At 33.3% G+C, this 13346-nt stretch overlaps 1 protein-coding gene across 1 annotated transcript in view; it reads right to left on the bottom strand.

Moving 5' to 3' along the window:
* The window catches only part of LOC143227975 (uncharacterized), a 187627-nt gene that overhangs the window by 88338 nt on the left and 85943 nt on the right, over nt 1-13346 (bottom strand). The window contains exons 12-14 of the mRNA XM_076459327.1: nt 6777-6868; nt 6103-6200; nt 3076-3193 (exon numbers count right to left, since the gene is read on the bottom strand). Of these exons, the coding sequence (XP_076315442.1) occupies nt 3076-3193; nt 6103-6200; nt 6777-6868 (308 nt within the window). The remainder of the gene's footprint in view (nt 1-3075; nt 3194-6102; nt 6201-6776; nt 6869-13346) is intronic.

Genomic DNA, 13346 nt, shown 5'->3' with positions numbered 1-13346 from the left:
TTTGTTTTGTTTCATGTACTGAGTCCCAAGGAATGTATAGTCCAGTATGGGTGATTTTCCGGTGGATTTCTGTTTTGAATTGTGTGTCGGTTCTTGTAATTTTGAAGTTAAGAAATGATATTTGATTGCTTTCTTCCTGTTCACATGTGAAGTTAATGTTGGGATGTATAGAGTTAATGTGATTGAAAAAATTAAGTATGTGTTCTGTAGATTTGAATCCCGCAACCATGTCATCTACATATCTGTACCAGTATAGTGGTGGATGTAATGCTGTGTTAATTGCTTGTGTTTCAACTTGTGTCAAAAATATTGGCTAGAACTGGTGATACTGGGTTGCCCATGCTTAGGCCATTTGTTTGTATATAGTTGTGGTTGTTGAACATGAAGTTTGTCTTTATCGTGGTGAATTCTATGAGGGTTGCTAACTGGTTACTGGGAATGTCTATAGTTGGGTTAGGGTCTCGGATATAGAGTTCTAAGGCTATCTTGCAGGCTTCAGTGGTTGGAACTTCTGTAAAGAGGGATATAACATCGAAACTGGCCATTAAGGCTTTATGATTAAGTTGATTTAGATTAGACTTGAAATTAAAAGAGTCTTTGATGAATGAGCTGGCTGATGTTACATATTTGGAGAATGCCCATGCTATGTATTTACCAAGATTGTAATTAAACGATTCATATGTGGACATTATTGGTCGTAATGGACAATCTGGTTCATGAGGTTTGGGGATGCCGTATATTTGCGGTGTGCGTGAGTCGGTCTTGCGTAGGTAGGAATAAATTGTTTGTGAAATTGTGTTGGCTTTTTTTATAATGTTATAATATAGGACATTCTTCATGAACAGCTTCAAACATTAAACTTTTAGGCATAACATACATACTAAATTATTTGCGTCAATAAATTCGATGTTGAGAATATACTTCCATAAACAAATCTCCCTTTCAACACATCAACCAAACTGTTACATCTATTGGTGTAATATCAGGAATAATGTTGTCACATTAACACAACTGTGTAATATCAGATTACAAGTCAAACGCCTTAACCGACCTGGCCATGGCGCGCCTTAGCGAGACTGACTGTAACTCTTGTCACATACACACGGTCAAAAATGGGAGGCGTGCTTGGTGGCACCATTTTTTGAGTACGTACGTGTTTTGTTTATAGCAAACGCACAGATATGTGGCCATGTGGTGTGTCCACCGAGAGGAATCGAACTCCTGATTTTAGTGTTGTTAATTCGAAAACTAATATCTAGACACGATTGGGTTGTCTTGTTTTCACAGAAATTTGACATATTTTTGTTTTACATAAATTAGTTTTGTTGCGGAATCTAAACCAGCGACTTACCCCAGATTACCAAAATTACTACGAAACGAAAATATTGTTATTAAATTAACAAAGAGCAAGAAACCATTTAGTTTGATTTAGCGACTGTTGCGGGACAGCAGCGCCCTCTCTCTCTCTCTCTCTTTTTTTTTTATCCCCATTTAAACTAACAATCAGTGAAGTTTCAAAAGGGTTGTTTTTAAAAATACAAATAGCCAGGAAAGCCCATATTATTTTATCATAAACGTTTTTTTTTTTTTTTTCTCATTAACACAATAAGAAAACAGTTTAAATAATTAATAGAATCAACGGAGAATATATCGTGAATGATTTTTTTGTTTGAATTTCGCGCAAGGTTACACGAGGGTTATCTGCGCTACCCGTCCCTAATTTAGACCGCAGTATAAGACTAGAGGGAAGGCAGCTAGTCATCACCACCCACCGCCAACTCTTGGGCTACTCTTTTACCAACGAATAGTGGGATTAACCGTTACATTATAACGCCCCACGGCTGAAAGAACGAACATGTTTGGTGCGAGCGGGATTCGAACCCGCAACCCTCGGATTACGAGTTGAACGCCTTAATACACTTGGCCGGGTATTGCTTGTGCACGAAAGTATAATTAATGTGTGTGTTAAAATTAGTTTGTCAAGACATACAGTACGTGTGTGTTTTCTTATAGCAAAGCCACATCGGGCTATCTGCTGAGTCCACCGAGGAGAATCGAACCTCTGATTTTAGCGTTGTACATCCCTAGACTTACCGCTGTACCAGCGGGGACCTAATAAAAAATAAAAAAGTATCTTGGAACAATTTACTCTGATCTTGCCTAAAACAATTTCAAGTGCCGCAGCTATCGAGAATTCCCCTTTGTTCGTTTGTTGTACTCATGTTTGTCGTGATCGTAGCTGAGTGACGTAACCATTTCTTCTTTAGATGAATTTAATTAGTTTCGTTTGGTATTTATCGCAAAGCTACGCAAAAGGTCACCTATCCAGAGCGGAGCATAGAAAACCCGGATATTAGCGTTATAAGTTCGTAAACTTACCACTGACTCATCGAGGAAGTAAAAAGGAAATGGTGGAGATAAGTCTCGTGCTGTCTTTCGTTTTCTGTTGTTTTTTTTAACAATAGTTCCAGGGTTAAAAACGTAGTTTCATTGAAAGTCCTACTTCCCAGCTATCTTCCAAAAGATATCGTGTTTCATCCAATTTTTACATGTACTGGGTTTTCATTTTTAGAATAAAATAAAAATCGGTGTTATCACAGGGATGGTACTTTAATTACTAAGGAAATAAAATGTAAAATAAAATATAGCGTTGTTAATAGGAGTGCTCCACTTCCATATTATAAAAAAAGGCTTCAGTTCAAAATTATACATATTAGTCTATAAAAATATTTCTTTGCTACTACAGGTATCGAAACCTGTATTTTAGCATCGCAAGCCTGCAGAATTACTGATGAGCTACTGCTGGAACACGTTACCTATCTGTTTGTTGAATTTCGCACAAAGCTACACCAGAGCTAACCGTTCTTTATTTAGGTATTACAGACTAGAGAGAATATAGTTCTTCAGCCTTTCTTTACCAATCAATCGTAAGATTGACCATCACCTTATGACGTCTCCGCGAGCTAAAAGAGTGACTATTCGAAGCGGTGACGCTACTTTCAAGTTTTGAGAACGAGTGCCCTAACCACCATTTTATACCAGCCAGAACCATCTTCTGATTCGTGAAGTGCTTACCTCGATTACCGCTAGGGTTCCATCAGCTAAACCAGCGTATACCTTCTTTATTCCGTCCTCGTCGTGGAAACACAAACTTAAAACCGAGTCGTTTAAACGGATTTCCCAAATCAGCTTACTGAAAGTAAAGCGTAAACAATATTGAGATTACAGTAAAAAAAAAACAAAAAACATTCTGGCGAAACTAAATTCCGTCAAATGTAATTATGTTTAGCTTTAAAGTTGAAAACGAAATAATAACATCAATGTTGAATTTTCTGTTAGTGCCTTAAACTTACACAATTTATTATTTTCTAAGCGTCAGAAAATAAAAGGCATACTCAACTTCTTTAAGAAGTTAAGCGAATTACTTCTGTAAAAATAACCACGCTTCTCTACATTTACAACAGGTATATGTATTTTTATCTATATGATTTTGTTGTTGTTGTTGTTTGTTTTTTACTACTAGAAAGGAAAATAAGTTATAAGCAACATCCGTGTATTTCCATACAATGGTTGCTAAGCATCGATTACGCGGATTTGTTAATGTCAACTTTAGCGCCATCTATTTTTCTTAACTTTATTTAATATAATTTAAAAAGGATTAATGAATTGAAAAAAATACATAGTAAAAGAAATGTGGAAACAACTACTTGCAATGTGGCGGTACTATTAAAACATTGATAACATATATATTTAACTTCTTTCTTACGGTTAAAGACCATTATAATTTATAATATAATTATATATTTTATTCGCTGTTCCGATAGAAGGCACTCTTTGATAGACTTGTATCTTAATGTAACAAATTTGTTTTTTGTTATTAAACATAAAGTAATACAAACAACTGTCTGTGTTCTGCCCATCACGGGTATTGAAACTCGATTTCTAGCATTATAATTCCGCAGACATACCACTGTGCCACGCGGGATGGGGTGCAGTAACAAATTAATAAATAAAAACTGCATAAATGTAAAAGAGTTGTATCACTTGTGGAATTAGCCGAAAATATATTTGCTTGACTCCGTTACATATCATTGTAATAATTTCAAAATATTTAAAGCTAGATCATCTAGTGATCAAAATCCAGTGAAATTCAAAAGGTTTTAATAACATTTTAAAAGATTTAAAAACTTTGCTGCGGTTTCAAGATTTGGCAAAGAGTTTTGATTAAATTTAAATAATAAAAAAGGAAGCTCTAGTTTATACAATGTCCGTCAGGAAAATATAAGATATATATAGGGCAATTAAATAATTACAGCTAAATGAAGCAAAATGAATAAACAAAATAATAGTGAAGGACTGCGTTAAAAACAGCAAATCCCAACCTCTGATTAATTATATCATAAACATAAATTTTAAGCCATAAACAAAACACACTAAAATTAACAAAATATGCTGCATATTTTTTTAAAAAAAGATTCTAGGGTAGAAGCTACAACGTGGGATTATAAAATGTATCCTAGGTTTTGGAGGTGACTGCTGAAACCGGACCCACATTGCGGTGGGGATACACCGTCTATCAAACTTAACCTCCAATTCGCTAGTCTCACATAAGAAGATTAGAAATTAGGAGAGTGAAATGTGGGTGCTCAAACCCACAACGTCCCACATCTATATCACCCTTCACTGCCTGCAGACGGTTGTGGGAAGGTGACTGTTCTTCCAAGTTAAAATAAGAAAAAAACAACATAAAAAGATGAAAAAAATGAAAATAAAAATAAGAAGCAGAATTATAAATTGAAAATACTTTAATATCTAATACAGTTGCGCATTATTTAGGTTTAAAAGTTTGAGTAATTGATAAAAAGGATATCAATATAAATATTTTCGATAAAAGAAAATATTTTGATTTTCCAATTTATGGTTTACCTTCCTAACATAATAATATTCCATACCCATCTATTATAAACATTATAACTTCACAGTTATTCAGATATTGTAAAATTTGTAATAAATTACAATATTTTATTAATAATGCTGATATACTGCTACGAAACGTAATAATGAATTGATTTAATAAAAACATTTTAGATAAAATTAATAAACTATTGTATATTAAATACAAAAATGTGTTAAATAAATACAAATAAACTAAAATCAGAGATATTCTACTAAGATAAAAAATTTATTTTTGTCAAAAATATGGTCAGTTAAGAATTTGGCACTACTTTAGGCGGATGTACACATTAAGCCGCATATAAAAGCACAACAGTCATAGTAAACTGTCACTTTACTGATGTTAATTAGTACCTCTACCATACTGGGGGCAGGAATACTAATTTCAAGATATAAGTTTTATCTTACTTATCCCCAAATAATAGCACCTTATTTTCAATTTCTATTTTTTATTTTTCATCTTTTGTTTTGTTATTTGTTTCTTATTTTAACTTGGAAGAACAGTCACCTTCCCACAACTGTCTGCAGGCAGTGAAGGGTGATATAGATGTGGGACATTGTGGGCTTCAACACCCACATCCCGCGCTCCTAATTTCTAATCTTATTGTGTCAATTTCTTATGTGAGACTGGCGAATTGAAGGTTAAGACTGATAGATGGTGTATCCCCACCGCAATGTGGGTCCTAGTTCATCAGTCACCCAGAAAACCTAGGATAACATTTTAAAATCCTACGTTATAGCTTGTACCATAGGATCTTTTTAAAAATATGCAGTGTATTTTATATCATGTTAATGCGTTTTGGTTTATGGCTTGAACATTTTATGGTTATAAGATATAAATATATCTACAGAAATTTTAGATAAAAAATTTAATTATATTAATTCTGGTTAAACAATTAATTATGAAACAAGGTCGTATAAACCAAACGTTGTGTGTCCTTCTTATTTATTCTATTATCAACGAATTTTGAGATCAAAGAATCAAAATGATGAATATGCTTTCAAGAAACCACTGTCAATACAATTTAATGGCAGCCAATGTTATTTTTAATATTTTAAAAAGAAAATAATTGTTTAATTACGCGCGTGCGTGTTGAAATATTTTTCTTACTGCCATCTAGTGATGCAAAGTAGTACTAGAAAGCTTACCGAGATTTGGTGCTGTACGCATAAACGAAATGGGAGAGAGACCCCAGCAGCATTGTGTCGTCATCCAGAGCGTACATGCACATCACACGGGTATCAAACTGTAAATAGGTAGGTCAAACGGAAGATATCTTAAGATTACACACATTAAATCCTTATAGGTTTAAGATTAAAAAGAGACAAAATACTTCCTCTTATGAGGTACTGCACTTAGATCAGTTGTTTCCAAACATTTTCAATGACGACACCCTAACCCACTTACCTTGAATTGCGTAGTGTATTTATTGTTATGTTCTTATTGTTTTTTTAATTTCAGAAAACTCTCACGACACAAAGTTTTGAAACTACTGCTTTGCTACGTTTTTTTTTAGTACGACAACTTGTAAACTTAGTAAGGCTAAGTACTATCATTACATTTTGCTTATTTAAGTTTCATTTATTTAATATATTTTTTGTCTCAGTGTAAGTTATTAGTTTAAACATAAGAAACAAAACACTGTAAAAATCACAGGTTACATAATTCATTTTATATCGTTACTACGTGAATGTGTAATAAGTTCTTTAAATATATACATTCAGAGGTTATGTGATTAAAACAAAATAAGACGTCAGTTGTAACTCACCTCAACAAGACATCACTTGCAACTCACCTCAACAAGACATCACTTGCAACTCACCTCAATGTTCAGGCGGTACATAATACTCTCATCACACGTAACTTTTGACAACTGAGATCTGTTCTGATGTCCATGACAAAGCCATATCTTATCTGTAATAACAACAACGATTATACAAGCATACATTACGTTGGATGTAACTGTGTTGTATAACAAGAATGTAACTGATGTATAACAAGAATGTAACTGTGTTGTATAACAAGAATGTAACAGTGATGTATAACAAGAATGTAACAGTGATATAACAAGAATGTAACTATAACAAGAATGTAACAGTGTGTATAACAAGAATGTAACTATAACAAGAATGTAACAGTGATGTATAACAAGAATGTAACAGTGTAACTGTATAACAAGAATGTAACAGTGTTGTATAACAAGAATGTAACTGTGTTGTATAACAAGAATGTAACAGTGATGTATAACAAGAATGTAACATAACAAGAATGTAACAGTGATGTATAACAAGAATGTAACAGTGTTGTATAACAAGAATGTAACAGTGATGTATAACAAGAATGTAACTGTTGTATAACAAGAATGTAACAGTGTGGTATAACAAGAATGTAACAGTGTTGTATAACAAGAATGTAACTGTGGTATAACAAGAATGTAACAGTGTTGTATAACAAGAATGTAACTGTGTTGTATAACAAGAATGTAACAGTGATGTATAACAAGAATGTAACAGTGATGTATAACAAGAATGTAACTGTGTTGTATAACAAGAACGTAACTGTGTTGTATAACAAGAATGTAACAGTGTGGTATAACAAGAATGTAACAGTGATGTATAACAAGAATGTAACAGTGTTGTATAACAAGAATGTAACAGTGATGTATAACAAGAATGTAACTGTGTTGTATAACAAGAATGTAACTGTGTTGTATAACAAGAATGTAACAGTGATGTATAACAAGAATGTAACTGTGTTGTATAACAAGAATGTAACTGTGTTGTATAACAAGAATGTAACTGTGTTGTATAACAAGAATGTAACAGTGATGTATAACAAGAATGTAACAGTGATGTATAACAAGAATGTAACAGTGTTGTATAACAAGAATGTAACAGTGATGTATAACAAGAATGTAACAGTGTTGTATAACAAGAATGTAACAGTGTTGTATAACAAGAATGTAACTGTGTTGTATAACAAGAATGTAACAGTGATGTATAACAAGAATGTAACTGTTGTATAACAAGAATGTAACAGTGACGTATAACAAGAATGTAACTGTTGTATAACAAGAATGTAACAGTGATGTATAACAAGAATGTAACTGTTGTATAACAAGAATGTAACAGTGATGTATAACAAGAATGTAACTGTTGTATAACAAGAATGTAACAGTGATGTATAACAAGAATGTAACAGTGTTGTATAACAAGAATGTAACTGTGTTGTATAACAAGAATGTAACTGTGTTGTATAACAAGAATGTAACAGTGTTGTATAACAAGAATGTAACAGTGATGTATAACAAGAATGTAACAGTGATGTATAACAAGAATGTAACAGTGTTGTATAACAAGAATGTAACAGTGATGTATAACAAGAATGTAACAGTGTTGTATAACAAGATTGTAACAGTAATGTATAACAAGAATGTAACTGTGTTGTATAACAAGAATGTAACAGTGATGTATAACAAGAATGTAACTGTTGTATAACAAGAATGTAACAGTGACGTATAACAAGAATGTAACTGTTGTATAACAAGAATGTAACAGTGATGTATAACAAGAATGTAACTGTTGTATAACAAGAATGTAACTGTGTTGTATAACAAGAATGTAACAGTGTTGTATAACAAGAATGTAACTGTGTTGTATAACAAGGATGTAACTGTTGTATAACAAGAATGTAACTGTGTTGTATAACAAGAATGTAACAGTGTTGTATAACAAGAATGTAACTGTGTTGTATAACAAGGATGTAACTGTTGTATAACAAGAATGTAACAGTGTTGTATAACAAGAATGTAACAGTGTTGTATAACAAGAATGTAACAGTGTTGTATAACAAGAATGTAACAGTGACGTATAACAAGAATGTAACAGTGTGGTATAACAAGAATGTAACAGTGACGTATAACAAGAATGTAACAGTGTGGTATAACAAGAATGTAACAGTGACGTATAACAAGAATGTAACAGTGTTGTAATTTGAGAATATTTGTTTCTTATATTTTATGTAAAGCTGCTTGAGACTGTCTGTTCTAGTTGTCCTTAATTTTGAACACAAACAATCATTGGACTTCTCTAATTTGATAATTACAAGATAAATAAGAAATTGGAATCGAAAATAAATATTGTAACAAAGATAAACAAGTAAGACTAGAGATGCTGTAGATATTATTTACTGAAGTTACGAACCCTTATTCTGGCTCTATGGTATCACCTAGAATTACATTTGGTGGAGTCAAGATAGGGATTTGTAGCTTGTATATAATGTCTCCAGCTTTGTTTCCACAGTTTTTGTGATCCATATTTGGAGACTGGTAAATTTTTAGTTTCTTATTTTCTTGTTTGTTGGTTGTTTTTTTTTTGTTCAACAACGAATAAAGGATTACTTGATGCGGTAGCTAACTTCATACATAGCTAGCTGATACAGTCCATGATGATTTACTGCATCTACTAACTACTCGATCGCATTAGTTCGAGATGTAAAATGTCAAGAAGATTTGTTTGAGAATACAGTGAGCATTTATAGTTTCTCCGTAACTAAATTATTTAAATATGATGCATGGCGTATGTGCAATGTCTGGACTAAGAGACGACACCATAGAAGCGGGTATATAATTTTACCAACATAAAAACAAAAAAAACTTTTACAATTAAATATTTACATCTAAGACCTCGATATAAATAAATATCGTATATTTATTTATTATTTTTTGTAATAAAATTTAATATTATGTGGATTCACCTTTTTATTTCTACTTTACTTCACACATAAAAGTTGTTCGTTCCCTAAGAACATCGATTGTATAGTGTACAAAGCATCAAGTATTCACACGTTATAATTACAAAACGTTCATCTATTAATGGCTGGAAATTCCTGCACTTGAGATATACGTTAGTAAGAAAGCTAACTTGATGGGGTAACGTAAAATCAGACAAATAAGACTTTTCAGTAACACTATGATGATTGCTGTTACTTATTTACTCATAAGGTAAATATCAATAAGAAAAGAAATTACGAACAGTTTTCTTTTCCTTGTAAGCCTGACATGTTCTTTTTTGTGTATTTCTACAGCCTTAGCAGTAAATATTAGAGGCCTTAAAGTGTTGTTTGAATTGAACCTTTACTGTGTAATGTGATTTTTGTTTGAACTTTCCATTAGGTTTTTGTGCAATTCAAATTTGACACTGTAGCTTATATGATGTAGCAAGAGCTCCGAAGTGTGAAAGGCGATTGTTTTCCCAGGACGGGTGGGGGTGGGTCGAACCACCGTCACGCCAAATATGCTGGCTTTTCAGCTGTAGGGGCGTTATATAGTTTCGGTCAATCCCACTATTCGTTGGTAAAAGAGTAGCCCAAGAGTTGGCGGTGGGTGGTGATCACTAGTTGCCTTCCCTTTTGTGTTACACTGCTAAATTAGGGACAGCTAGAGCAGATGGCCCTCGTGTAGCTTTGCACAAACGGAATTTGTTCTTAGGCACTGGACGGCTAAAGTCCAGCTGCAGACTGATGCAATTCCTTTGAAATATAAACACATGCAAAATATTTAACAAACTCGTTTTAAACAAAGCACAGTGAAGCTCTTTACATGTTTAATTAGACTTACAAATTTAAACCGTTCATATGGAATTTCATGACGTCATTTACGATCATCGAACCACTTTCACTAATTACACTAACCAATTTCACTAATTACCTTGAAAAGTTTAAACCTAGATCCCTGAAAGGCTGTTTGGTTATTGTTAACCATAAAGCTGCACAAGTGACCATCTCTGTTCTGCTCCATCGCGAGTACTAAAGCACGATTTTTAGCGTCATAAGCCTTTAGACTTGCAGTTAAGACATTTGGGGGGGGAGGCATCTGTGGAAACTTCCAAGATCATGACTTCAACCCAGGACCTCCGAGAACATCATGGGAGTTCCATGTTGTGAAGATAACCGCAAGTTTTAAAATAATAAATAACTAAAAGACATGACAACGTCACTAAAAATGGCGACAGTTAATTTGCATATTATTTTGAACTGACTACTAACGTTAGACCAATAAGCATAAAGCGTTCAAATGACGTAACCTGTTTTCTATTGTAAGCCACTACCCTCATCCCGGTGGTTCAGCTGTAAATATGAAAGTTTACAACGATAAAATTTAGGTTTCGATACCCGTGGTAGGCATAGCAAAGATAGCTATGGTTTAGTTTTGTGCTTAACAACAAACTTACAAACATCTTTACTGACTGATTATGAGTAATTTTCTACCAGCTACAGTTTCAACAGCATGTTCTTCCTCAGTGTAAAACTTTAACTTGAAAATAATAAAAATAAAACCTTCATTTTGAGGTACCGATTAATTTCATGGCAGTCCTGATGTAATACACAAGTAATTAGTGTGTCATTCAACTTAACATATACAACTTATGCCATTCAACTTAACATGCACAAGTTATGTCATTCAACTTAACATGCACAAGTTATGTCATTCAACTTAACATGCACAAGTTATGTCATTCAACTTAACCTACACAAGTTATGTCATTCAACTTAACCTACACAAGTTATGTCATTCAACTTAACATGCACAAGTTATGTCATTCAACTTAACATACACAAGTCATGTCATTCAACTTAACATGCACAAGTTATGTCATTCAACTTAACATGCACAAGTTATGTCATTCAACTTAACATATACAAGTTATGCCATTTTACATTACATACACAAGTTATGTCATTCAACTTAACATACACAAGTTATGTCATTCAATTTAACATATACAAGTTATGCCATTCTACATTACATACACAAGTTATGTCATTCAACTTAACATACACAAGTTATGTCATTCAACTTAACATACACAAGTTATGTCATTCAACTTAACATGCACAAGTTATGTCATTCAACTTAACATACACAAGTTATGTCATTCAACTTAACATGCACAAGTTATGCCATTCAACTTAACATATACAAGTTATGTCATTCAACTTAACATATACAAGTTATGCCATTCAACTTAACATATACAAGTTATGTCATTCTACATAACATATACAAGTTATGTCATTCAACTTAACATATACAAGTTATGCCATTCTACATAACATATACAAGTTATGTCATTCAACTTAACATATACAAGTTATGTCATTCAACTTAACATATACAAGTTATGTCATTCTACATAAGATGCACAAGTATTTATTGTTCTTTAATAAGAGGTTTGAAGAATCCCTTGTTTTATTCTACACAACAATAAAACTTACCTTTATCATAAACAGCTGCACATTCCATAATGAACTGGGATGGTTCTTCATCGAAGTCAGCTAACTGAAAAGTCATAACAACAATGAAACACGATATTAAAATCGAACGAACTAAATTTCTACAACATATTAATTAAGACAAATGACAGACGTAGAGATACACAAAGAGAGAGGGCGCGGCCTTATTTGCAAAATGAATGCACTGTTAATATTTTTTATTTCCGGTAGGCGGAGACACGTTTATCTTGTTTGTTTTGGGGAAAAGGTAACTGTTGTCAGTCCAATACAGAGAATCGAACCCCGGGTTTTGGCTTTACTTGTCTATAAACACACAATTCGATGACTTACACCGACCTAGCTATTACGCTAGCATATAACAAACATGGTATTTTAAGTTCTATCTTTAACTTTCTATCTTTGATTTAAAAAGTTTCATGTCGTGTACTCCAAACCTTTCCTTGGCCCGGCATGGGCAAACGTGTTAAGGCGTGCGACTCGTAATCTGAGGGTCACGGGTTCGAATCCCAGTCACACCAAACATGCTCGCCCTTTCAGCCGTGGGGGCGTTATAATGTGACGGTCAATCCCACTATTCGTTGGTAAAAAGAGTAGCCTAAGCGTTGGCGGTGGGTGGTGATGACTAGCTGCCTTCCCTATAGTCTTACTCTGCTAAATTAGGGACGGCTAGCGCAGATAGCCCTCGAGTAACTTTGTGCGAAATTTAAAACAATACAAAACAAAATCGTTTTCTTTTTTAAAAAATGCTGTATTAATACTTTTAGCTTCCGATAGATGAAGACGTATTACGTTTTCTCAGGATATTTTCTAATAAAATATAAAGATGGTTCTTTATGTTTTATATTTTCTTGCAATATATATTTCGAGTTTGTTTGCTAATTAGTACTTTTGAACCATTTTTCAAGGTTTCAAAACTCGAGTTTTAGCTAAGTTCACTTAGCCATGAAATATCTCCTTCTTTGGATTGTTTTTTTTGTTTATTTAGGAGTTCAATATCAAACTACTGATTGGACTGGCTGTGCTCTGCTCACCACGGGTATCTAAACCCAGTTTCTAGCGTTTTAAGTCCACAGACATATAAGTTTGTTTGTTTTGTTTT

Source organism: Tachypleus tridentatus, chromosome 10 (assembly GCF_004210375.1).
Source record: "Tachypleus tridentatus isolate NWPU-2018 chromosome 10, ASM421037v1, whole genome shotgun sequence".
Taxonomy (NCBI): domain Eukaryota; kingdom Metazoa; phylum Arthropoda; class Merostomata; order Xiphosura; family Limulidae; genus Tachypleus; species Tachypleus tridentatus.
Note: the sequence above shows the minus strand (reverse complement) of the source record. Positions and strands in the feature narration are given on the sequence as shown.